The sequence below is a fragment of the Etheostoma cragini genome, chromosome 15, assembly GCF_013103735.1.
Source record: "Etheostoma cragini isolate CJK2018 chromosome 15, CSU_Ecrag_1.0, whole genome shotgun sequence".
NCBI classification, from domain to species: Eukaryota; Metazoa; Chordata; class Actinopteri; order Perciformes; family Percidae; genus Etheostoma; species Etheostoma cragini.
This window is the reverse complement of record NC_048421.1, coordinates 7,815,548-7,839,171: the sequence shown is the minus strand read 5'-3', so window position 1 is coordinate 7,839,171 and position 23,624 is coordinate 7,815,548. Positions and strand designations below refer to the sequence as shown.

The following is a 23,624-nucleotide window of genomic DNA, read 5'->3' as shown; positions in this document are numbered from 1 at the left end:
AGAAGGTCCAGATTCCACACAGATTCCTTTCCCACGCTTATGCTCACTCTTCTATTTATTCAGTGTGTCCTATTCAACTTCAAACTTTGGCAGTCTAAAGTGTGTGTGTGTGTCTGTGTGTTATACTGTTAACTTACAGTATACTGTACATCAAACACAGCAGAAACGTATATGATTGAGGTATTTATATTGCAAATGTGTCATGGGTTTTACTGTGACTCAGAGATAATAGTGAATCTGTGTTTTCTCTACAGGCAATGCAGTCAAATGGCACCTCACGGCCTCCGCCAGCTTACCTTGCGTAAGTCACACAAGAACACAAATGAGATGATCTGCCTTTCTCTCAGACATGCACTCATCACTTATTTCTGCTGTGTTTTTACAGAGGAGGAAACCCATTCGCCACAGTCAGGCTACGTCCAACCATCACCAACGACCGCTCCGCACCGGCCGTCTGATCAGTCCACATTTCCTCACACCCTCCGCTCCCACATCTCGTCAACATTTCTGTGTCATCTACCTTGTGTGTTCAGCTCTGCCCTATCTTTACTGTTCAGCTATTCCTCTTCTGGATGGAACCAGACAGAACTTGGCCAGCACTGAGAGGAAAAACAAATGCCATTTGAATCTGGGATCCCTTTACTGCTGAAAACTCTCACCTGGAAGTATTTTGGGAGCGTTTTATTTTACAGAACAGATGCTCATATATTTAAAATATACATATTTCCTATGTCTACTTTCGTCCCTCTGTTTGTGGTGGTGATGTTTAAAGGACCACATTCTTACCTGCACTTGAGAAATGGATGACTAAAAATTGTCAAGAAAATACTGCAATGTATGTATGCTGTTGATGTTTCTTGTTCGTCAAAATTACTGTTGCCATAGGACAGTAGAAGAATGTACTTTGGAGGACCTCTGCATTTCACCTTTGGGTCCTAATAAAAATGTTGCAGCTCACTGTTGATACTAAAATGTTGACAGTGAGCTGACTGTTGTACGGAGAAAAACATTCTAACACTTTAAGATGGGCATTTAAAAAAACACAACTGATCTCTCTCTCTTGTGTATACATTTGTACAACAGATGCTATGTTGTCCTTTGCCATCTAACTAAAAATTTTGTAGAGCGAGACTATCATGGAGACAAGACTTTTGCCTTAATGACACATGCATAACTACTGTAAAAATATTTAACTGTTGTAATCTTTAAATTGTGGACAATCGCCTCATCTTCACATTGACAATGCAGTAATTTTTGCTTAAATCATTACACATGGTATTTTAAGACTACAGTGTGTGTACGCTTGTGTTTCCGGCCCACATTACAACATTAATAGAACTTGCTGTATGAAAAATAAAGATTTATTTCTTCAATTTGCTGTTTAGTTTATCTTGCTCAAGTAATGGACACAAAGTGTCTCACTGAATGTTCTTATGTGTTCCTTTTGTTCAAATGTATTTAATGTCCATCTGTTTATAAAAGAAAAATCAAATCAAGTAGTCAAACCATAAGTAGCATTCATTTTTAATTACAGTAACTCATATGTAAAAAGTAAGAACCTCAATCATAAGAGCGTGCGTAGTGTGTTTTCAAAAGCAAGAAGATATATATTTTTTGGAATCACTCCCGCCCACTTCTCTTTTTCTTCTGCCGTGGACAGTTATACAACATCTTGCTACGATGGAAGACGTAGACACAGAGATACTGCAGATGCAGGGACATAGACATTCTCGGTTGATTGTCTGGTTTGGGAGGAATGGGGCAGGGTAACTTGTCACAGAGTACTAAGATAAAAATCCAGAGATTATACACATAATTGAAAGATTTCTTCAGCTTCCTCAGCATGCTTTCCCAAAGTGAAACTCCTCACAATAAAAGGAGTCTGCGCTTTGACATAAGAGTCCTCTTGAAGAAGTCCGAACAGTGATTGAGGTTGTAAAGTCAAGGGCGTTTCAGATTGTATGTACCTGAGGTCTGCATTGGCCCTGGAAAAACACAACCCAGCAGAATAATCAAACAAACTGTCAGTGCAAATATGGCCCCGAGAAATTATATCAACAAAAAGAAAAAATGGAGCAGGCTTTCTGCCTGAGACAAGTCCATTGTTTCAGCCGGGACAGTTCACGTCCAAAAATCTTTACACGTCTTTTTCTTTTTTAAAGATGTTTCTGTTATTCTCTGTGACAAAAAAAACTAAAAACAAATAAAATGTTTAACATTTCTGGAAAAGGCTATTACATCAGTGATCTATATGGATGCTGTGTTGAGTACAATATTAAAAAGCATAAAAATATGTATGCAGTTGGCCAGCAAAGACAAAAAGAAAGAAAACCCAGAGCATGTGTCTCAGTTAATTCTGGCTTGAAAAAACAAAAGGAATATGCTCAGATCATTAGATAACTGAGCTAAATCTACATGAGAAATCATGACTGATGGAATCTCTGATGATCACTCAGCATTTAGTGAAGGCACTGATGACACATTTGCTAGAATATATCCTCAACTAGCAGACGCAAATAGACTCCTACATGTGCCTCTAATAAAACAAAAATTGTGGTATCTTGATCATTTGTTGTACATAACATAATGGGAACAGCATTGTGCAATATTAAGAAAAGACAACAAAATGAAAGACAGAAATGCTGGATTGTGTGTGTGTCTGTGTGTGTGTGTCTGTTTGCGTGTGTGTGTGTGCGTGCGAGGGAGCATGAGCTGTGGTTTGGTCCCTCTAGCCAAAAGTGGCGCCACAGTTGGGACACCTTCTCTGACGCAGTGCAAAGCAGAAGAGGAGACCCAGGGGGAAGAAGAAGATGGCACACATGATCCCCAGGCAAGTGAAGTCATCCTCCAGGACACCAACTCTGCCACACACACACACACACACACACACACACACACACAAGTAAGGAACACTAAGAAGAAATACTGATTCATCCTCATATCACTAACGGCACCCATTGTGGACATGCTCTAGATCCCAGGACATTCTTTATGTTGCATTTCTTTTTGTGCAAATGGCAGTTTTCTTTACAATATTGTTGATGTTATATTAGTAAAGCGAGAATGTCAGTGAGAGACATTGAAAATAAATAAATGACTGAATACACTATATTAGAACTACTATATACCACTATATTTAACAGCCACTGTGTTGCTTTTTTTTAACTACTGTACATATTCAACCTTGTTATGTGCGCATGAGTATTTCAGCCAACCAGTTTGTTTGTGGTTGTTACCATGGTGATCTGTATCACTATGTTTCCATTCATGCTGCCTTTTAATTTTGGAGGTGCACGCACATAATAACCGATTCAAATCAGCTGTTCTGGAACCGAAAATTCTTCCCCATCTCAGGGTTTCCTATCTCGGGGTAAATCAACTCAGAGATCAGGGTTAGACTCCAGAGTTTGTAAAACCTTCTTTCTGAAACGGGCCCCAGGCCTACTGGGTACAGGCTCAGAGCCCCTGGATCACAACGTCTGCATGAAGTGACTGTTGTAGTTTCTTGTTGGAGAGCTAAAAAAACTGAAATAGACACAAAACACAAAGAGACAGAAAAAAAAAAAAAAAAGAAGAAAAAAAAGAGATGCAACCGCTGCAGACACAGGCTTTGTAGTAGTTTTGTGTTTCTTTCCGTCTGGGTGTGCTGCTCCTATGTAGTAGGGATGGAGAACCTTTTACATGCCTTTGTCCAGGGCCCTGTTAGCGGTAGGCTGCTATTTATTGATATAGTTTCATATCAGAATGGTTTGGGTTGTTTGTTAATTTATTACACTGAATAAACAATGTAGCTTAATAATGTCAGTTAATAAACGTATTCTTATTAGGTAATGTCTGCTCGAAGGATCTTGAAAAGAGAACCAGGTCCGAGCATTATCACTAGTAATTACATTTTCTTCTCAACGGTTTACTGAATGCTTATTTGCAGTCTCTTTATTTTCTGAAATATATCTGGACATTTCACAGTGTAAAAAAAAACATTGAGAAGAAACTGCTTTGTAAGTCGGATTTAAAAGAACTGAAAGTTGAATTTACTAATTCTTGATTCATCTTGTTTTAAATTAGCTGAGGATGAAATGTGCAAAAATGTGCTTTTTGCCCCCCCTTTTTCTTCTGCCCCCATATAGCTGTATCAGATGTAAAGGTTGCTAAGCATTTGTTTTATGGTACCACTTGCAAAAAAGTTTAAATATCATTGGAAAAAAGAAGGTAATTTTTGCCTTGTGTGACATGAAAAACAACAATAACAAATGATCATCAGAATCTCAAGTAACTTGTTTTGAAAGGGGAGTCTTAAAAGCCTTAGAGCAGCTTTAATCCAGAGTCACGATGAACAAAGTGCTAACCACAGTCTCATGACTGCACCACGGCCAGTAAATCTGCTGGAGGCCCCAAGAAGGAATTAACAAATGCAAGGTTTCAAACTAGACCCTAAACCAATGGGAAATAAAAAGCTGCTTTGGAAAGTGCTTACTGTTATGCTATGAAAGAGTGTCATTTAGCTATGGGGTTTTGACTTTTAGGGTGTGGATTAATCAGAAATGATCTTGATAAATAGACCTTAATTACACCAATAATATTAGATTCTGCTGCAGTGATTACCTGGGTTCAACCTATTTAAAATTATTTTAGCTCCTCCAACAAGGCATGCTTACAAAAGCGTTTGGTCTACCATGGCACCACACCACACTATGTGCTGCTGTGCCATGTCGTAAATTGGTGCCAGGTACTGTGGCTTTCACTGACCAAGGAAACATGATGAGGAGGCCGTGATGCAAATTCTGACTAAAACTATACTAGCCACACTTGTGAATGTTTCACATACAGTGGACATACTAGGGCTGGGTATCGGTTCCTTTAAGGTATTGACCAAAACAACACATTAAGTAGTAACACAACTTTTCCAGTCAAACAATATCTGAATTTGATCCATTTTGTACCTAGATCTAAAAAAACACTATTTGTTTGGTATTGCTAACAGCCAATCACCACAAACGTTCTTCAGTTTAATGTGACGTGCGATTGGTCCGCTGACACAGCAGCTGCAACCCATACACTCTGTGGTGAGGTGAAGTTGAATGCAGTGTATTTGTAGTTTTTTACGATTATTCTAAAAAAAAAAAAATGAAGTACTGGTATGAGTGTCGGTATTCCTTTAAGGGTACTGGTATTGGTACTGGTATTGTCATTTTTTTTTAAACGACACCCAGACCTACATACAGACATACAGAACACACTGGTGTGTATATTTTACTTGAACTTTCAGTTCAAGTAAAGCTGAACAGTAGTGCACTTGCACTTCACGTGACAATAAACAGTCCTGCTAAGCAATGAAAAGCTACAGAACCAGCTTCCTTGGGTCCCTGGATTAGATATATATTATATGTTTTTATTTAAACGCAACCAGTGGATGGGAAGACATATGATTTCCATTTGCAGTTCTTGTAAACTGTCTTCTAAAGCCACCTTGACCTCGGCCTTATCGCAGTCGCTTGTTTGATGCTGAAATCACATGGCTGACAGGATGTTGACTCAAGCACAGTTAAACCAATGTAAGAACATCTTTCAAAACTGAAAGTCACATCCGCTTGACATTAGGTCACGCTGTAGGAACAATGAAACAATGAAAATACACATACAGATAGTTGCACAAACACTGATGGTCTTTGCCTCAAAAAGAACTGTGCTCAAAAACCTGCTAAGTCAGAGTGAGCGCGGGTTATGGGTCAAGGTTAACCACATGCTAATCTACAGACCTCACCGTCCTTTGTCTACCTTAACATACACTCTAATATGTGTATGTGTTTGTGTGTGCACATGCGTGTGTGTGTTCTCACCTGCAGGCAGGGCAGCCTCCCACCACTACTACCGACGGTTGTATGATGGTGTAAGTCCCCGTGTAGGGCTGCTGGGCTATGGCAGGGCCCATTTGGGCTGGTGGGTATCCTTTGGTCGAGAGAAGGAAACCACATACATTAAATTTTGGACATTCATTTTAAAAAACACATCATTTTTTAAATAATTATACAAATTACCATATCGCGTTTTGATTGTGTTGTGAGTGTGTTTGTAGAAGGGTTGGGGATTCAGGGATTTATTTCACTGACACTCTTATGCCATACTTGATTTCTTTTCTTTTTTAACCACTTGTGTTCATCGGCATTGATATTTGTGTTTACAACACATTTTGTCTGATAAGGGACATCTGTACAGTACGGCTGTACATACACCTATACTGTTTTATAATAATAATCGTCCCTTTCAGATGCAGCAACAGGGTAATTTAATCTAGCCAGAAGACCAAGAACAAGGGACACAAACCGTTAAGCAAACAGGAAATTACAACACTACAAGAAATGAGACTTAATTTTAGGACCTCCTTGTCATTGCTCATTCAGTCAGGTGATGACTGCCTCCTTTACATAAAGCAGACACGTACTGTGGCCTGGAGCTACAGTAGCACAACCTGTGTGCTCCCTGCACTGTTCCAAAACTTCATCATTAACATGTTTCACATGCTGTTGCTTCCTATAAGACACTTAATTATTATTATTTTTTATTATTATAATGTTTATTTGTGAACGCTGTAAGCCAACCGACTATAAAGTGTATTGGCTATTTTATTATATCATGTATTGAGCACTCAAAGTAAACTCCCTTTAAAAAGGCATTTTCATAGAAAATATATTTTCTAATGTTTAACTAGTCAGGACTCACCTGACATCGCTATTGCCATACTGCGCACGCGCAATATTGGAGCAACTAATAAACGAAACTTGTTAAGCCTTTCACGGCATTTGTCATTTAAAGTCAGAAAACTCGGTGGTTCAACATGATGTGACCCCCTTAAGACAACAATACATGGGACGCTCCCAAACTCCGAGCCACAACAAAGCCACTTTCCTTTAAACGAAGACGGAAGTGGGCAGCAGCGACACCTCACCATGCTTTACTTTTTTGGCACATGCGGCCCGTGTACGTGTGCAACGTGAACGGCGCTGTACTTGCCTTGGCCATCGGGGTACTGGTAGGGCGGCGGGGCCGGCGGGGGGATGGCCCCATAGCCCTGCTGCTGCTGCTGCTGCTGCTGCTGCGGGCCGTACTCATAAGCCCCTGGGACAGAGTTGTAGGCGGGAGGTCTGTCCTGGAGAAGAGGTTTGCTGTCCACCATCTCACCCGACTCGATGCGTCCTCAAGTTGTCTCGTTCTCTGTTCTTAGCTTAAATCTTCAGCAACAAAAAAAAGGGTCAAAACTGTACTCCTGTTATTTGGCTTCTTTTGTCCGAAAAGCTGTGCGACGTTGGTTGACACGCAGTGGCGACAAAAAACAAACAAAAGACGCTGCGCAAAAATGAAACTTCGTCCCTCTCCATGCGCCAACTTTGTCCCTGGTGGCGCAACAACCCCAAATATTTACCAAATGTCCGCTTAAAAGACAGGAATGGTCTGGTAATGGTTAACTTAACTCCATATCCCTCCTTGTAGTTGGTCCTTTGGCACCAATACAACAGTATTCTGTCATCCCAGCGCTTTGTAACTCAGCTGAACTCAGTAAGGCTTTTCCTTTCTGTCTGGATTGTCACAAGAGAAGAATCATGTGATGAGCTGCTGTAGCGCCTCTGCGCACTGAAAGGCTTCTTAAAGCGACAGTTCATGAAAATAAAAGGCTCAGCGCTGTATGCAGTGCACCGCAGAGCCAGCACACCATTTATGGCAAGCCCTTTCAACATTTCAAAGCTAAATTTGAATATCCGGAATTAACACTGTAGATCTCAACAACGTCTTTCTGACTAGTCGTAATTACAATTTAGATAGTTGGAATTATCATTCAAGATATCTGTAAGTTAATTTGGATCAGATAGATATATCTGCAATGATGTCGTTGAAAACGACGTTCAGTTTGTCACACATGTTAAATGACAATTGCAGATTTCTGTAATTTTGTTTTGACCAGGCAGAATGAAAGTAAACGATATCTCAAACGTCAGTATGACTAGTGCAAATGATTGTGTATGGCGTTGCTCTGTTTTTAGATATCCATACATAGTTTTCCCTCCACGCCATAATCAAAGAAGAAGTAGGTTTATTTCCTTATTTTTATGAATGGAAGAAGAAAGAAGCAGTCGTGGCGTTGGCTCTTCTCGAAAGGCGCTAATGACAATTTACCAGTAACAGGCCCCATGTGATTTGATGATTTGAACAACATGCTCTGCTCCACCTAAAGTGGGACGTGGGCCTAATTTGCATACAGATATCTGCAACATTCTGCCTGGTCAAAATTCTAATTCAAGATATCCTTCTTACATTTTGACTTGGCAGAATAAAAGTTAAATATATCTCACATTTTAGATATCTTAAATCCAAATTTATTTCAAGATATCTATAACTTGATAATAGATATCTGCAATTAAGTGATGACTATCCCTAACTCCAGTTTGCGATAGCTGCAACGCCATTTTGACTAGTCAAACCTAATTTAAGATATCTGAAAAGGAACGTGTAGATATATTGAACTGGAGTTATGTCTAGTCTATTATTGTATCTTTGTTATTGGTGTGTTGTTGTTTTAAATCTGGGGTTTTATCTGTTGTGAAGCACTTTGGTTCACCTATTGGTCGATGTAAGGTGCTATATAAATAAAATACATTTACATTTACATTTAGTCAGAATCAAATTGTAGATAACTCAAACTATGACAAGCCCTTTTAACATTTAAGCTAGACTGGAAATGTACTTCCTATCCATAATAGTCATTTCGGTTATCCACAAAGACATTCTTCCTGCCGTTGACTTGTATGGGATTTTATGGCAAGCCATTTTAACATTTAAGAGCTAGACTGGACATGTGTTGTAAATATCTGTAATTCCATTTTGAGTAGGTGGTTTAATAAGGTGGCTGACAGGGGCACACACCCTGCAACTTAAGAAAACACATACACATAGACTCACTAATTCTATGTTTGAGATATGTCTCGTTGGTGGGTTTGTCTCTGTATATTATTAATATATCATACTGCATAAAGTATTTACTGTATATAATATTAATGTAAGATAAAGTCTATGGACGGGAGGCATGAGACAGGAGGATCCAGGCTGCAGCCGCACAGACTGTAATAAAAAGGCAGAGTGCTCTCTCCCTGTGGGGTCGGAAATTAAACTGTTCCCCTTAGCGCTCCCTCTAGGGGCCTGGAGAACTTCCGTTGTGTAATCTGGATGCAGTGGTTTTTTGTTGTTGTTGCAATTGTTTTCAGAGTTTGTCTGCTTTTCATTTGGCATGGTTTCTGTATTTGCAGCGCCTTTATGTATTTGGTTGTTTTGTGTGTATTTGCAACGCGTTTGCTAAATGTTTTGCAAGTGTTGTCAAATTACTGAAGTTGTTTTCTTAATTTGCTTGTGTTTTGTCTATTTGCGTGTGTTTTCTTAAGTTGCATGACGTTTCCCCCTGTCGGCCACCGTATTAAAAGGGCTTGCCACACCATTACCACCCAGTGCCCACTGGTTTTCATCATAGGCCTACACATAGTGCAGTCAGCGGCATGTCATACAATTTATTAGGTTAGAGGTTAAGGAGACGGCATGTGCGGAGGGCATCAATTGTTCACTGAGCTACTTGTACAACTTTATCGTTTATTCACAAGGAAAAGTGAAGTATTATAGTAATATTACACTTTACTACTCTATATTTCTATAATTGTTTAATACTTTACATAAATGAAAAAATGACACACGTGTAAAATGCATTATTTTACAAATGAAAAAATGACACACGTGTAAAATGCATTATTTTACACGTGTGTAAATATTTTGTGATCTCTTGCGCATGCAGCATTTTAGGGTTCAATTCAATTCAGATTTGTTTATATAGCGCTAAATCACAACAAGAGTTATCTCATTGTGCTTTTCATAAAAGAGTAGTACCTGCAAATAAACAGACATCTAAAAACAAGAACAACAAAGCTAAGGTAAAGGTAAACATAAACATTGATACTATGTAACATATATTAAAAGGTATCTACTGTATATAAAACTCTCAACAACACAAAACTTTTGTAGACAGTGGTGCAGAGTGCCAAGGGGGCTGGAATCAATATAGGATTATTGTAATTAATTGTGTGTTAATATTCATATTAGTGTTTAGTGAGTAGTGTCCAAATATTTCAGACAAATTGTGTTTTGGTGCTTTGGCAACATTGTTATTGCCACTTTTATGCACTTCATTATTAATGTCACTGTATTCTATACAGTCTGTGGTAACAGGTGGTTTTATGTGGTAGTAGCTGGGTTTGGCAGCTTATACATTGTGCTTATATTCATATTGACGGGGATAATATTAACATGTTGAATGCAATTTAATTGAAGTAAAAGTACTTGTTCTGTATTAAATTGTCCTTGTCAGTGTTTTACTTTCATATGATGTTTAGGGTTATTATTATAACTGCTGTTTTAAAGTGTATGTTGCATTTTACTGCTGCTGATGTTGAAGGTTGTGCTAATTTTGACTCATGTACTGTATATAGGCCTACTTGGTAGTGTAAACTACAGCAATGCAACAAGCTCATCATATGTTTGTCCTTTGAGAACCACGTATCTCTAAAAAGTTAGTTTTTCATGAGTTCAGAAAAACGTGTGATGATGCTTTTTCCTGACCCAAGATGTATTTTAAATAGTTTACGTAGCTTAAGAAGTAGAAGATTTTTGTGGAGTAAAAAGCACAATATTTATAATTTTTTTTAATTTATATATTAAATTAAATACATTTTTTTGTGGAGTAAAAAGTACAATATTTACCTTTGGAAATAGTGGAGTAGAAGTATAAAGTTAAATAAAATAGAAATACTCAAGAAAAGTAAAGTACCTGTAATTTGTAACTAGGCCTACAGTAAATGTATTTAGTTGCAGGAGTCAAACATCAGGGGAATTTATCATAATTGGCAAGTTTCTGAGCACCGGTCATAGTGGCATTGTCCATTCATGTGTATCAGGCTGTTGGTTTATGATAAAATATTCCAAACTGTAGCCTAACAAGTAAAACCAACCTTGGCTTCAATAATTCATTCGGCGCTGAATAAATTATTGAAATATGCCCTTCAATCAGCAGCTGCCGTCGGAAAAAAAAACAACAGGAGCTCCTCGTGTTCCACCAATAGGAGCAAGGGGTAGCACACTCTTGAAGAGTTTCAACCAATCAGAGAAACACTTCCTCCATTTCCTGTTGTGGCTCTGGAGTTGGACGGAGCATTCCTCTGGTCCAGAATGGGAATCAAATACCGCAGCCGGTATGTGCATGAATGACTTTACTTTTCTTCTCCAAAGGTGTTGCTCATGACAGAGCCCCATATGTAAGTAATATATGCGTTTGAAAGTCTCGAGACTGAGGAAATGAGGGTAGCTGTACAATGTATAGTTGTTCTGATGTAAACAGCTTAAAGCCGACTTTGCGGCATAAGAGTCCGTATCAGTTTACGGTGTAGTTACGCTGCATTGCATGCTCAAACTCCCTTTGTTGTTATCCAACATGTATTTCTGTGTCTGTCCTAGCATGGGCCTCGGAGATAGCAGATATCGGCTGTTGCACCTGATGTCATGTCGCTCATGTTGACTCTCCCTTGACAACCGCGGATCAGATACCAACCTTCAGGTAACGTCAGGCTGCTGCTTGAGCCAACGGTGTTTGTGTGTACGCATGCGCGTAAAGCTCCACTGCACGCCAAAATGAACATTAAGTTTATTCTAGGAAATTGATCATTAATCGCGTAGTGGTAGTTGCGACTGTAGCGGATTAGTGTCAGTCGATAAAGATAGTGTCATGTTAGGCAGCCATAATAAGCATAGGACTTCCGGTCAGACATTACAAATTAAAAGCCCTCTGCCACGTTTTTTAGTTGTCCACTGATTGTGTGTGTGTGCGTGTGTGTGTGTGTGTGTGTGTGTGTGTGTGTGTGTGTGTGTGTGTGTGTGTGTGTGTGTGGCAAAACTGTAAAGTGCTTTGGATAAAAGCACTATATGAATGCAAACTATTTACCTATTCTGAAAATAACTTTGAAACTCCGGTGATATGACACATCACTCATCACATATGTATTCTAGGGTTGGGGGAAACATAGTATCGCAATTTTACGTGACAATAGCTCAGGAGGGTGGCAGTAGCTCAGTCTGAAGGGAGTTGGGTTGGGAACCGGAGGGTTGCTGGTTAAAGTCCCCATGTCCACAGAACCACCAACTGCTCGAGGCGCCTTTCCATGGGAAGCCTCCCCACTCTTACATTAGTACATGTATCGGTACTGAGCATGTGTGTGTAATTCAGGCCTGTGTGTAAAGTGTGCAATAACAGTGTATATTGTAATTTCCCCTTATGGAACTAATAAAAGGATAGCTAATTTAATTTAATTACATTATAAGAAGAGAATTTAATTTTTTTTTATACTAGCATAATAAATTGCTTTTCTAGCCCACTAGATAGACTCATTGAAGTGAGAAGAACAAACAGAGAAATATTTCTTTTGAAATGAAAACTTTTTAGATGAAACAGATGTTGACAAAGTTTTCCTTTAGGGACATAATCTGAAGTTTCAAAAAAGGTAATAAATTGTAATATATCGCAGAATATTGTACATATTGTATACAGTATATAATATAAATAGACTTACATTTTGTGATAATTGATGTATTTCTCTAACTGCTCTAATCGTCTTTCTTATGATGGTGATGCAGACTACCAGAGTAAAGAAAATGACTCAATAATAAATAGTCACTATTCAAGGATAAGTCTAAATGTGAATGTTGCCTTTGCTCATGGTCGAATGTCTTCAGGATATCAATAATAATGATAAACAATAATCAAAGTGCACAGAGTCATGAAATATATACCAGGCAGCTTGGAAAGATGAGTGCTGTCTTGCTGTCTCTGTTCAGCGGCCATCATGCCCATCACGCTGCTGTGGGCCGTGGATGTGTATGGCAGGGTGTATGGCCTTTCCACCTCTGGCCAGCGCTGGGAGCGGGCAGACGACATGCTGCTAGAGCTGAAGCGGGTCACCGCGGGGAAGGATCGCTGCTGGGGCATCGGCTGCGACCACCATGTTTACCTCAACATGGTGCCCAGTGAGACCCCCATCCGCTACCGGGAAGAGACCTATGAAAACCAGGTTGGCTCAAGCTGCATGTTGATACACTTAAAATGTAGACGCAGTGTGTCGTAAATGCTCAAGTGCTGTTCCTCTGTGTGTGTTTTTAGAGGTGGAACCCAGTGGACAGCTTCACCGACACACTGCTGCCCACCGACCGCTGGCCATGGAGCGATGTGACCGGGATGAATCCTCAACCACTCCACAGCTTTGAGCTGCCCTCCCGCAGCTGGGAATGGGAAGGAGACTGGTATGTGGATCAGAACTGTGGAGGAGAACCCAGCCAGACTGGGGTAAGAAATAACAAATGAACACTCTCATAACTACTCATACACACTAAAGTGTATCTGATCTATTTTATCTATTTTATTTGTTTGTTGTTTATGTAACCAACCCAATGCTTGGTGTTATAAATTCAGTGCTTACTTGTGTTCATTTTGTTGTTGTTTGTTTAGGACTCTTGTAATTATAATTGATCACAGATTTTTTTCTACAAGCCAATAGGGGTTTTCTTAATCTCAATTGCACCACCTATTTTTTTTATTATATTATTTTCTTGTATTACTGATGTCTTGATTTCATTTAGCAAAATAATCAAATTCAAACATACAGTCCTTGTATTGTATGTATTTCTATCTCGCTTTCTTGCTTGTTGTCTTTCTAATTTTGCGGAATATAAATATTAAAGGTCTTATCATACTCTGTCTACTCTAGTGAGGCTCTGTTTGTGTCTCTCTTCAGGGCTGGGAGTATGCAGTTGATTTCCCGGCCAACTTCTCCCCAGACAAGAAGTGGAACTCTTGTGTTCGTCGTAGGCGGTGGATCCGCTACAGGAGATACACGGCACAAGGCACCTGGGCAAAGGTTTGGGTGCTCTGTGGTTATACTATATATGTGTAGAAAGGTTGAGTACAGGTCCAACTGAGGATTAGAGCAAAGCCACTGTCTTTCTGCAGATTCCTCTGGACAATCCCAGGAAGCCCCCGCTGCCGCTCTGTGACATAAGCTGTGGTGGTTGGGAGATGAGTGACCAGTCTGGGAGGTATCCATACCTCTGGGGCGTGTCCCAACAAGGAGAGGTCAGTCCACTGGACCAGCAGTCTTCTTTCACCTCAAAGTGAAGCATTCCATGCTCCAATCACTGTGACTTAGAGAATTTGCAAAGATGGGGTTTATTAAACAAGCAATGATTCCTATGATCATCAAAGTTCCTGTTGATGCTGCATTGAAAATGCCCCAGTGATGAGTTTTTGTTTTACCACAAGAGGGCAGCATGACTTCATATAATTTATATAGCCAGACTTAAAGGTCCTTGAACCAATTAAATCTCACAAACAAATAAAATAAAATAAGATTATACATACATAATATTAATAATACAAAATGTACTGTCCTGGCAATGGTATTTATTTTATATCTCCAGAATATCTCGTATTGTGGTTATATAATTTCAAGCCAAGCAGCATGCTAAACAGTATCCCACCCAATCCAATTTAATGACTTTATCTTTTCCCTGCAGGTGTGGTTCAGGGAGGGCATCCACCCTCGTGTCCCAGAGGGCTCCCGCTGGGAGGAAGTAGAGGTGCCCAAGGAGGTTGCTCAGTTATCGGCAGGCCCCAGAGACCTGCTGTGGGCTCTACTTTGGGATGGGAACCTGCTGGTCCGGACCGGCCTCACCCTGGACAGCCCAACTGGTCAGCGTTACCACCACAATTATTTTTCTTTATTTCATATTTTTGCTCCTTTTTTCAACAATGCTTCGTGTCTAATAATTATATCTTATCTGTATCTTTTCTTCTAAATTGTTTGTGTTTTTTGTTACCGTGAGATACAGTTTATCTGGATAAGAGTATAAATTGCCAATATTAACACCAAGATCAGTTTTATTTGTAACAGAATCATTGTACACGAGGTACCATTTAAATAATCTAGGTGCAAGTCTCACAAAATAGAGCATCAGTAGTGTCATGATGCAGGGACCAAAGAAAATAAGCCAGACCGATCTTGCCTTACGTAGATGATCTGAAACAAAACAATTTTTCAAAAGTCAGTTATGATGTTTTAAGTTTTATGTCCTTTGAACAAAAGACAACACATTTAAACTAGCTTTGTAGGGCAGAATATTTTACAAAACATAACATTAATTACCACAATAATTGCAATTGCTTGCTAAGATAAGGGCTTGCCTTCGTGCTGTTGGGGTAAACATGCAGCATTTTCTTCTATCAGGCACATCGTGGGTCGAGATGGAATCACCAGGAAAGGAGATTGAAGCGCTTCACGTGGCTGTTGGAGTTAGCGTGGTCTGGGTGGTCACTAAAGACTATAAGGTGAATCATTACTCCTTGCATGGTTAAAAATGGCTGGATTCATTGTGATGGTAACATATCTGTGTGTTACCGCGCATGCCTTTCAAGGTGTGGTTCAGGCGTGGCGTGAACTCCCACAACCCCTGTGGCTCCGGTTGGATCAGCATCGGAGGGGAGATGATGGTGTTGGACGTAGGACTCAATGACCAGGTTAAAAATATTTCTGTTGATGATTTAATCATTGCACTTTTTTAATGAGAGCTTTGGCACAGTGCATTGATTTATATTACAGTAGACAATAGCAAAGTCATCTGCACAATGTAAGTGTTTATATTGTAGGTTCAACTATGTAGAAGGGTATTATAAGAAGAAACAATAAAGATAAGATAAGAAAACCTTTATTTGAAAATTGCAGTTTGCAACGACCAGACCAGAGCAGAGATAGATAAGTTAGATTAAAGTAAAAAAAAAAGGAAAATGTATGACATCATAACATTTAAATGTATTAAACACCATACTACATTTCGTCAGTTACACTTAATTATTATTAATATCATAGTTTTGTGTTCCAGCCTTTTTATTTCCTTTAAACTCGACTGTAGCGTGTTTCTACTGAACTCTAGCCTCTTTCCCTCTGAGCCGCTTCACCCTCAACGTTGGATCTGGTTACAGGACAAGCCAGATCAGGGCCAGGGTCAGGACAGAAAGGCTTTATCTCACTGCTGAGGACTTTGCTAGCACTGCAAACCCACATCTCACACCTCCTCCCCTTCTGTTTCTCACCTCTGTTCCCCCTCCCCAGCCCTTCTACCTCTGGCCTCTAGTCCTGCTCCGCAGTTGCCCTGTAACACGAGTACAGCCAGACGATCCAGCCAATGTCCCAGCAGTAGCACCTCAGGCCCAGCCTTATATATCCCCAGACTGTATTCCTACTTGCCTGACATGTGGGATCTCCCTAATTAGAAGCTGGCCAGGCATGTCATCATCATGTCCCATATTTCATATTTCAGGGCTGCAATTACGGATATGGCTTGTGTGAGGCACCAGGCGCCAGAGTTACAGTATATGGCCTTATAAAGTAACAATTGCCCGTGTTCTACTGGTGCCACTGATACACCTTTTTAAAGACTAAATAAAATGTGTATTACATTTTCTTTGACAGGATTGTGTTGCGTTTATTCCATTAGTTTTTATGTAGTTACTGAATTTCCTTTCAAGTGATTAGTGAGTTCACCTTTGTTGTTCTACATTGTTTTCTTCTCTCTTCTTCTGCCAGGTGTGGGCGGTGGGTGAGGACCGCGGCCTGTATTTCCGAATAGGGGTGACACTGTCTGAACCAACTGGGAATGGCTGGATTCCTGTTTCTGCCCAATGGGGCAATAGTAAAGAGGTTATGCCACCCAGGTCTGTATAAATAATCGAGGTGGATCCTTTAATGAAACTGACTTGATTAAATCCCTTATTTTGTTCCTGCTCTCTTCATATGTGTTGTTTAATAGGAAGAAGTGTGAGTTTGGTGGCCAGCTGACTGAGGCTTCACAAGGCTCGGTTCTGAGCTGCACGGACTCTGACTCAGAATTACGCCCTACTGACCCACAAAACAGCAATAAAGACAGTCCAGTCATGGAGGCAGCAGCCCCCTCTGTAGTCCCATTAGGGGAAGCGGACACGCCTACACCTCCCCTGAAAACAAAGGACACTCCCTCAGCTTCCCAGCAGGATGCCCCCAAACCATTCATCCCTGCAAGTGACAGCTTCATCAACAGCCTGGTGTCAGACCGTGACAAAACGTCCACTCCCCAACTGTCCATCGCTGAGGTACAGCAGGAAAAAGTAGAGGAGCCGTCCCCAGCCCCGATACTCCTGACCCCTGAGACCGCAGGACATGATGTCCCCTGGATGAATGTTGATCTGGAGGGAGCAGAAGCAACTCGATGTGCACAGGTGGGGGGACCTTTGTTGGGCGATGGCAGTGCAGCTGCCACCTATGCCCTGGGGACACTAGAGACAACTCACAGTGTTGGAGAAGAAGACGGGCCGGTGTGGACCTGGATCTCTGGTGGGGGCTGCGATGTGGATGCGAGCTCACAGATCAGCTGGCTTAGTCCCACAGGTATATGGATTTTCAGATTGATGGATTTACTAAATCAACAATCAAATGATCAACCTACCAAAAAACATACCTTAAATAATTGAAATAGCAAAATCTGCAGGTGAGACGATGGCTTATGAACATTGCATATCATGTAGTGAGAGTACACAAAGCAATGTAAACACGCCATGGCAACTTCAACTTAATCACAAACAATGTATTATGTTATATGTGTTATATATCTTTGTTTGAATGTTGCTTGCTTCTGTGTGTGGTGTGTTTGGGCTTTTACATGTATAGAGATATACTGTACGTGTCATCTCTATGGTTGTGTCTGTCTAAATGTCTGACTTGTGTGTCTTTCTGTCAGGTCCTCTCACCAGCTCCCTGTCACTGACCCCCGTCCAGTCCGTAGCCTGGAGCGAGCAGCAGCAGCAGGAACACAGAGAGGAGATCAGCAAGAAACCGCTGGAGAGAAGCAACGTAAGACTGCGTGTGTTTGACACTCCTCTTTAACTCCTCCTTTCTGCCTCGTATCTTCTCCCTTATCACATTTTTTCTGTCTATATGTGGTCACATTCTCCCATTACCCTTGCCAGTCGGTGTGGGTGCGTAAAGGTGTGTTGCGCTGGTGGAGAGACTGGAAGCCTCAGCGCTGGGTGGATGTGGGTGTTGCCCTCGAGCAGTCCACCAAGTCTGATGGCAGGAAGGACAGCATTTTCTTTGTCTACTACACACAGTATGATGAGAAAAAGGTTGGATTTGCTATGGTTAGTTAAATTCTCAACTGTCTACTGACAGCGGTCATACTCATTTTCTTGTCTCTTTGTCACAGTACCTTCATGTGTTTATAAATGATGTGACAGCGCTGGTTCCGGTGCTCCGGGACTGCCACTATGCTTTTGCTGTGTACACCACCCAGAGGACCAGACAGAGGTGGCCTCTGGTCCTGGCAGCACAAACTGAACAGGACATGACTGACTGGGTAACAGTAACAGCAACGTAACAGTAACTAACCCTAACAGCAAGCAGCAAACACTGAAGTGAAAATGTAGATTAAAACGTTGCATTTTAGGTAGAAGTTTTAATTTTTTTAATCTTTACTAGTATTTACATTTACTAGATAAAGCTCATTGCTGATCACGTTCCCTGTTGTTTCTGGGTCTGCATTTAGTTGTGCCTGTTGTCTGACTGTTGCTGTGAGTGTCGAGGGATCACAGGTCCCCCGTCCAGACAGGCCCTGTGGTCCACAACCTCAAAGGGAGACATCATGGTCCATGAGCCGTCCTTTTCTCTGGAGGCCCCCGCAAACACACTGGCCTGTGACCTCATGTGAGACTGATACCAAATAGTAGACTCTCTCTGCCTGCTTCTTTTGTTCTCATCCCCTCTTCCTGGTAGACTTTGTTTCCCATCAGCTTTGTTGTGCCTACGTTGTTAACATGTCACTAACATACTGCTCTGCATGGTGAGAGTGGTTGCGATCATGTGCCAAATCTCTTTCATGCTGTGTGTGGCAGCACTTTGTCTCTGTGTGCTAACAATAGTGTGGCTAACGCTGGGTGATTCCGCTGTATGGTGCTGCAGGTTCTGGCGCCAGGTCCCGGGTCACCTGCGCTGTGTAGAGTCTAACAGTCTGGGGCTGGTGTGGGGCGTCGGGTGGGACGGCACCGCCTGGGTCTACAGTGGGCGCTATGGGCAACAGCCCACCCCGGGTAAACTTGCCCATATATTTCCCACAAATTGAGATCTACACCTCGAGGCTCGTCTCCTTGATATTCATATGTAAAAGTTATTGATGGGTTTGACTCATTATACATTTTCAGTTTGTCATGTATTTATTCCTACTGTTGAAATTATTAATCAACATGAAATTGATCTGTGGCGATTTTTAATCATTGCTTAGTTATTCATCAAGTTAACATGGAAAATATAATTTGTACAATAATCTCTCATGAAAATAATCCAGAGCTCCAGAGCTGTTTACTTCTAATGTTAAATTAATGTCACATTTATAATTTAAACATTAACACACTCAATACTCTCAACCTTCTTGCTAACAGCTTGTAGTAGCAATTGCTTCACTGTCTGTTGCATATGTAGAGACATGTAAGAACACACTGTACACACTTTTTTTATTTTTTTGCTAGTAAAACCTTTTGTCCATGTTTGTGTTTACTGCAGGAGATGCCGTTCAGATGCACCAGCAGACTGATGTCAGGAGTGTTCATGTTTATGAGAATCAAAGATGGAACCCTATGACAGGATATACAGACAAGTAGGAACATTTCATTTTTTACAGTGTTCAATAAAGTCTTGATCATTAAAAGGCTTTGACTAATCCTAAAAATCTAAACTTTTTGTATTGGTTTTGGCTCCAGAGGACTTCCTACAGACCGTCCGATGTGGAGCGATGAGAGCGGACTAAAGGAGTGCACCAAAGGAAACACACACCCGCCCTCCCCTGAGTGGTCCTGGGTAGGTGCGATCCAAAATCCCTCCTGCAAACACATGTCCTTTCTTGTTTCATCACCAGCTAAGTCTCCACCAAAAAATTGTGTTTCAGGTGTCAGAATGGGCCGTGGAATACAATGTTCCTGGTGGGACAGACAAAGAAGGCTGGCAGTATGCGGCAGACTTCCCTGTGTATGTTACTATTATTTTTTTGAATGTTCAAAAGAAAAATCAACATTGTAAGAAAGAGAGGTGCGTTTGTCTGACTGAACTCTCTCCTACAGGACGTTTCATGGCCACAAAACCATGAAAGACTTTGTTAGGCGGCGAAAATGGACTCGGTAATCAAACACACACTTACTCACATTTCTCAAGTTTGTAACTCAGTTTCTTTAGCATTAAAATAATCATATTTTCTACGTACAGGAAGTGTAAGGTCACATTAAGAGGTCCGTGGCAGCAGGTCCCACCCATCCGCCTGAGTGACATCTCTCTGATGCCCTGCCTGACCCAGAGCAACATGGAGCAGGTCCCCGTCTGGGCCCTCAGTGACAAGGGAGATGTCCTGTGTCGTCTGGGAGTCAGCCCCCAAAACCCTGCGGTGCGAAACATGCTGGAACACTAATTCTGACATTAAACATTTACAGTTACTTTTAGATCTTAACCAAGAGAGATTTACATTAAGTGCAGCAGGAATGATTCCTAGATGTTAGTTTCTTACGCCATGATAACAACAATTCCCTCTAACGCCAGTGTGTTTGATCTCACAGGGCAGCTCCTGGCTACATGTGGGCACTGACCAGCCCTTTAAGTCAATCTCAATCGGCGGAGCCAACCAGGTGTGGGCCATTGCCAAGGATGGAGCTGTGTTCTATAGAGGGTCTGTTTCCCCACTAAACCCTGCAGGTCAGTAGAAGATGTGAAACTCAGATAATGTTATCATTTATCCTGCAAGACAAAAATCATAATCGCTTAAATGGAAATTTGTATTGCATCAACACACCAGTCCTATCCTGTATGCAGCATTAAAAGCCCATGACGGTTTTATTGTTTGGGAACATGCACCAGGCAAGTAAACTTCCAGCGCTCTCGTCCCTCTACAGGAGAATGCTGGTACCACATCCCGTCTCCCCCCAGGCAGACTCTCAGACAGCTTTCTGTTGGGAGGACCTCTGTCTTTTCTGTGGATGAAAACTGTGAGTAGCAGTAAACACTTTTTACTTTATTAGAACCAGACTCTTTAAAATTATTTTTGGGGCGTTTTAGGCCTTTTAATTCCACAGGACAGCTAAAGACATGAAAGGGGAGAGAGAGGGGGAATGGCATGCAGTAAAGTGCTGCAGGTTGGAGTTGAACCCGTAGCCTCTGCATCAAGGAGTAATCCTGTATATATGTGCACCTGCTCTACCAACTGAGCTAAACCAGTCACAGAGCCTGGACTCTCAAAATCCAGTAAAACATTTTTTTTTTTATTCTTCATATAGGTAACTTGTGGTACAGACAGGGCCTCACCCCCAGCTACCCCCAGGGCTCTGCCTGGGAGCTCATCTCTAACAACGTCACCAAGGTTTCTGTGGGACCGCTGGACCAGGTCAGTAGGACAGCAAGTCAAGCAAAGAAATTAAGTTAAGGTTACTTTGTGAACACTGCATTTACCAAAGCCACTAAATCGGCCATCAGAAGGTGTCAGGACAGTGATCATGGGGACACTTGGTTTTCCGACCATTGCGAACATGCGGCAGGAATTCTAGTGGGATCTGACTGTAAACTATATCTGATAATAAACCACAAATGGCTAATGTTTGGCTCAGTGCTGTTGCTGTGCTCTCCAGGTGTGGACCATAGCAGATGGAGTTCCAGGCTTCCCTGGTGAGATTTCTGGAGTTGTCTGCCACAGACTGGGGGTGGGACCCATGCAGCCCAAGGGCCAGTCCTGGGACTATGGTGTAGGGGTGAGTCCATGATCATTAGGTATACCGCCTCTTATACACATGTCATATTTTTTGCTTTAATGTTAGCAACCAATGAATTGAAATAAAGCTTAAAAGATATATTTTCTCATCATCAACAAATCCAAACACCAACAATGTCTGTCTCCGAATACTTTCTGACTTCCCTATTCTGTCTGTGGTAGCCAATTTGTTCCTATTGAAGTAAACAATTGAAAAGATTACTGAACAGGGTTTAAAACATGTTTCCAGAAGATTGTGGCTGTGTTAGTGCCCTCTAGTGCACAAGTTCAGTAATGTGCAAGTAAGTCTTTTTTTTTTCTTCTTCCATTGATTTGTAATTGACTTCCAGGGAGGTTGGGAGCACATCAGTGTGAGAGGAAACGCAGTGGAGCCTCCTCGCGCCCCCCATCCTGCTCCTGTCGGACCCCCACCGAGCCCGCTCCCCCAGCGGCCACCGACGCAAGTGAACGGGAATGCTGTGGGGGTGTAGCACCATCCCACCTTCTCCTCCCTGTTTGTGCCTGGCTCCTCATTCGTCTCCTCTGTCCATTCCCACAGGCCCTTACCCCTTCATGTAAAGGGAATCATACCACTGAGTTTTAAAGGTGTATTTTTGGCTGGATTTGACACTTGATTGATGGGTGAATGTTACTCCCTGGCTTGTGTCACCAGGCAGAAATCACGTCAGTATGCAGCGATGACAAAACAGAAAAAGGAACACAAGACAATTTAATGGATCTCGACGTCTTGTGGGATAAAAAGTTAAAAGTGAGTGCATGTGTTGGCTCTTACTAGGCTTTGGCTATTGGGGGTTTTAGGAACTAGCAATAGCTTTTATTCTTACATACATTATCCTGTGAAAACCTAGAAGGGTGGGACTTTGATAAAGGGCTAAGGTTTAGGTACTAAACTAACTTGTCTTCAAACACACAATTCCACTGTAGCCTAAATTGGTTTGGTTTCTAGAATCTTCTTTTGTTGTTGCCTGTCATATGTTTGCATGTGATTTCAATTATTTATTTACGTACGTTTGTTGAATTTTGTTTCTCCATATGTTTTAGTCTATTAAGTTTGCAATGGAGTGTTTTTCGCCCATTTTGCTTTGACACGCTTTCCTAATATTGAAGGCTTTTTCAAAAGGACTGGTAAAATTTGAGATCTTCATAATACAGGAAAATAAAATGCCCTTTATTTACAAGTGACTGCAGAGAAAGATATTGAAAATTCAGTCTGCGTTACCAGATGATACCTCTCTATCCTCCTGCAACAAGGAAAGTTATTCCTGTCAGTGTTACATCGATCCACATAACTGCGATGACCGTGATATGACCGTGACTGTTGAAATACCACAGTAGGTCTGGATGTCACCAGGACTCAACATTAATCTTACTAGGGCATTGAAATGTGAAATAAAAGTCTAAAAACATTGCTACATGTTTTAGCATCATTTCAGTCGGTCTGGGAAACAAGTTGATTGCAGTTTGTGAGCACATAGTAACTCACCTGAATTGAAGTTTATATTTTGATAAATGGACTGTTATTAAACGGAAGGTTGAAAAGTTTCAGGATGAAAACAGGGATAAGAGCATGCAACGGAGGTCTCCTGCCGGAATTAAACCAGGGACGTTCAGCTACTAAACGCCATTTAAAAAAAAACTTCCACTGGACTTTGGGACACGTGGAAAATATACAA

At 41.2% G+C, this 23,624-nt stretch overlaps 3 protein-coding genes across 5 annotated transcripts in view; 2 read left to right on the top strand and 1 right to left on the bottom strand.

The window, feature by feature from the left end:
- Nucleotides 1–1,373, top strand: part of baiap2l1b (BAR/IMD domain containing adaptor protein 2 like 1b) — a 28,646-nt gene extending 27,273 nt beyond the window's left edge. For both annotated transcript variants that reach the window (XM_034894228.1, XM_034894227.1), the window contains 2 exons: nt 255–301; nt 386–1,373. In XM_034894228.1, the coding sequence (XP_034750119.1) occupies nt 255–301; nt 386–458 (120 nt within the window). In that variant the 3' untranslated portion in view covers nt 459–1,373. The remainder of the gene's footprint in view (nt 1–254; nt 302–385) is intronic.
- Nucleotides 1,374–1,505: 132 nt separating this feature from the next.
- On the bottom strand, nt 1,506–7,607 carry bri3 (brain protein I3). Its single transcript, XM_034894230.1, has 3 exons — nt 7,009–7,607; nt 5,838–5,946; nt 1,506–2,861 (listed from the first exon to the last, which is right to left on the bottom strand). Exons 1-3 carry the CDS (start codon nt 7,169–7,171, stop codon nt 2,729–2,731), a joined length of 405 nt encoding a protein of 134 aa, XP_034750121.1. The 5' UTR covers nt 7,172–7,607; the 3' UTR covers nt 1,506–2,728.
- A 3,447-nt stretch (nt 7,608–11,054) lies between these two features.
- On the top strand, nt 11,055–23,359 carry tecpr1b (tectonin beta-propeller repeat containing 1b). 2 transcript variants are annotated; one of them, XM_034893519.1, is made up of 26 exons: nt 11,055–11,276; nt 11,539–11,638; nt 12,913–13,145; nt 13,235–13,417; nt 13,866–13,988; nt 14,081–14,203; nt 14,644–14,818; nt 15,354–15,454; nt 15,542–15,643; nt 16,710–16,837; nt 16,933–17,546; nt 17,896–18,008; nt 18,125–18,280; nt 18,361–18,510; nt 18,700–18,857; nt 19,113–19,240; nt 19,710–19,803; nt 19,907–20,003; nt 20,092–20,171; nt 20,264–20,320; nt 20,406–20,580; nt 20,750–20,885; nt 21,083–21,175; nt 21,464–21,570; nt 21,812–21,931; nt 22,281–23,359. In XM_034893519.1, the coding sequence occupies exons 3-26, from the start codon at nt 12,921–12,923 to the stop codon at nt 22,419–22,421; spliced, it is 3,579 nt and encodes a 1,192-aa protein (XP_034749410.1). In that variant the 5' UTR covers nt 11,055–11,276; nt 11,539–11,638; nt 12,913–12,920; the 3' UTR covers nt 22,422–23,359. The 2 variants fall into 2 exon arrangements, with proteins under 2 accessions (XP_034749410.1, XP_034749411.1); XM_034893520.1 differs by having other exon boundaries at nt 11,162–11,339.
- The last annotated feature ends 265 nt before the right edge of the window (nt 23,360–23,624 follow it).

What these genes read in the sequence shown, in the direction of transcription:
- tecpr1b (XM_034893519.1), top strand. Translation starts at nt 12,921, where the DNA reads ATGCCCATCACGCTGCTGTGGGCCGTGGATGTGTATGGCAGGGTGTAT. An exon ending in CTTTTCTGTGGATGAAAACT is followed by an intron (nt 21,176 to 21,463) that starts GTGAGTAGCAGT and finishes TTCTTCATATAG; the next exon opens with GTAACTTGTGGTACAGACAG. An exon ending in CTGTGGGACCGCTGGACCAG is followed by an intron (nt 21,571 to 21,811) that starts GTCAGTAGGACA and finishes TGTGCTCTCCAG; the next exon opens with GTGTGGACCATAGCAGATGG.
- bri3 (XM_034894230.1), bottom strand. Translation starts at nt 7,171, where the DNA reads ATGGTGGACAGCAAACCTCTTCTCCAGGACAGACCTCCCGCCTACAAC. An exon ending in CCAGTACCCCGATGGCCAAG is followed by an intron (nt 5,947 to 7,008) that starts GCAAGTACAGCG and finishes TCTCGACCAAAG; the next exon opens with GATACCCACCAGCCCAAATG. An exon ending in GGAGGCTGCCCTGCCTGCAG is followed by an intron (nt 2,862 to 5,837) that starts GTGAGAACACAC and finishes TGTGTGTGGCAG; the next exon opens with AGTTGGTGTCCTGGAGGATG.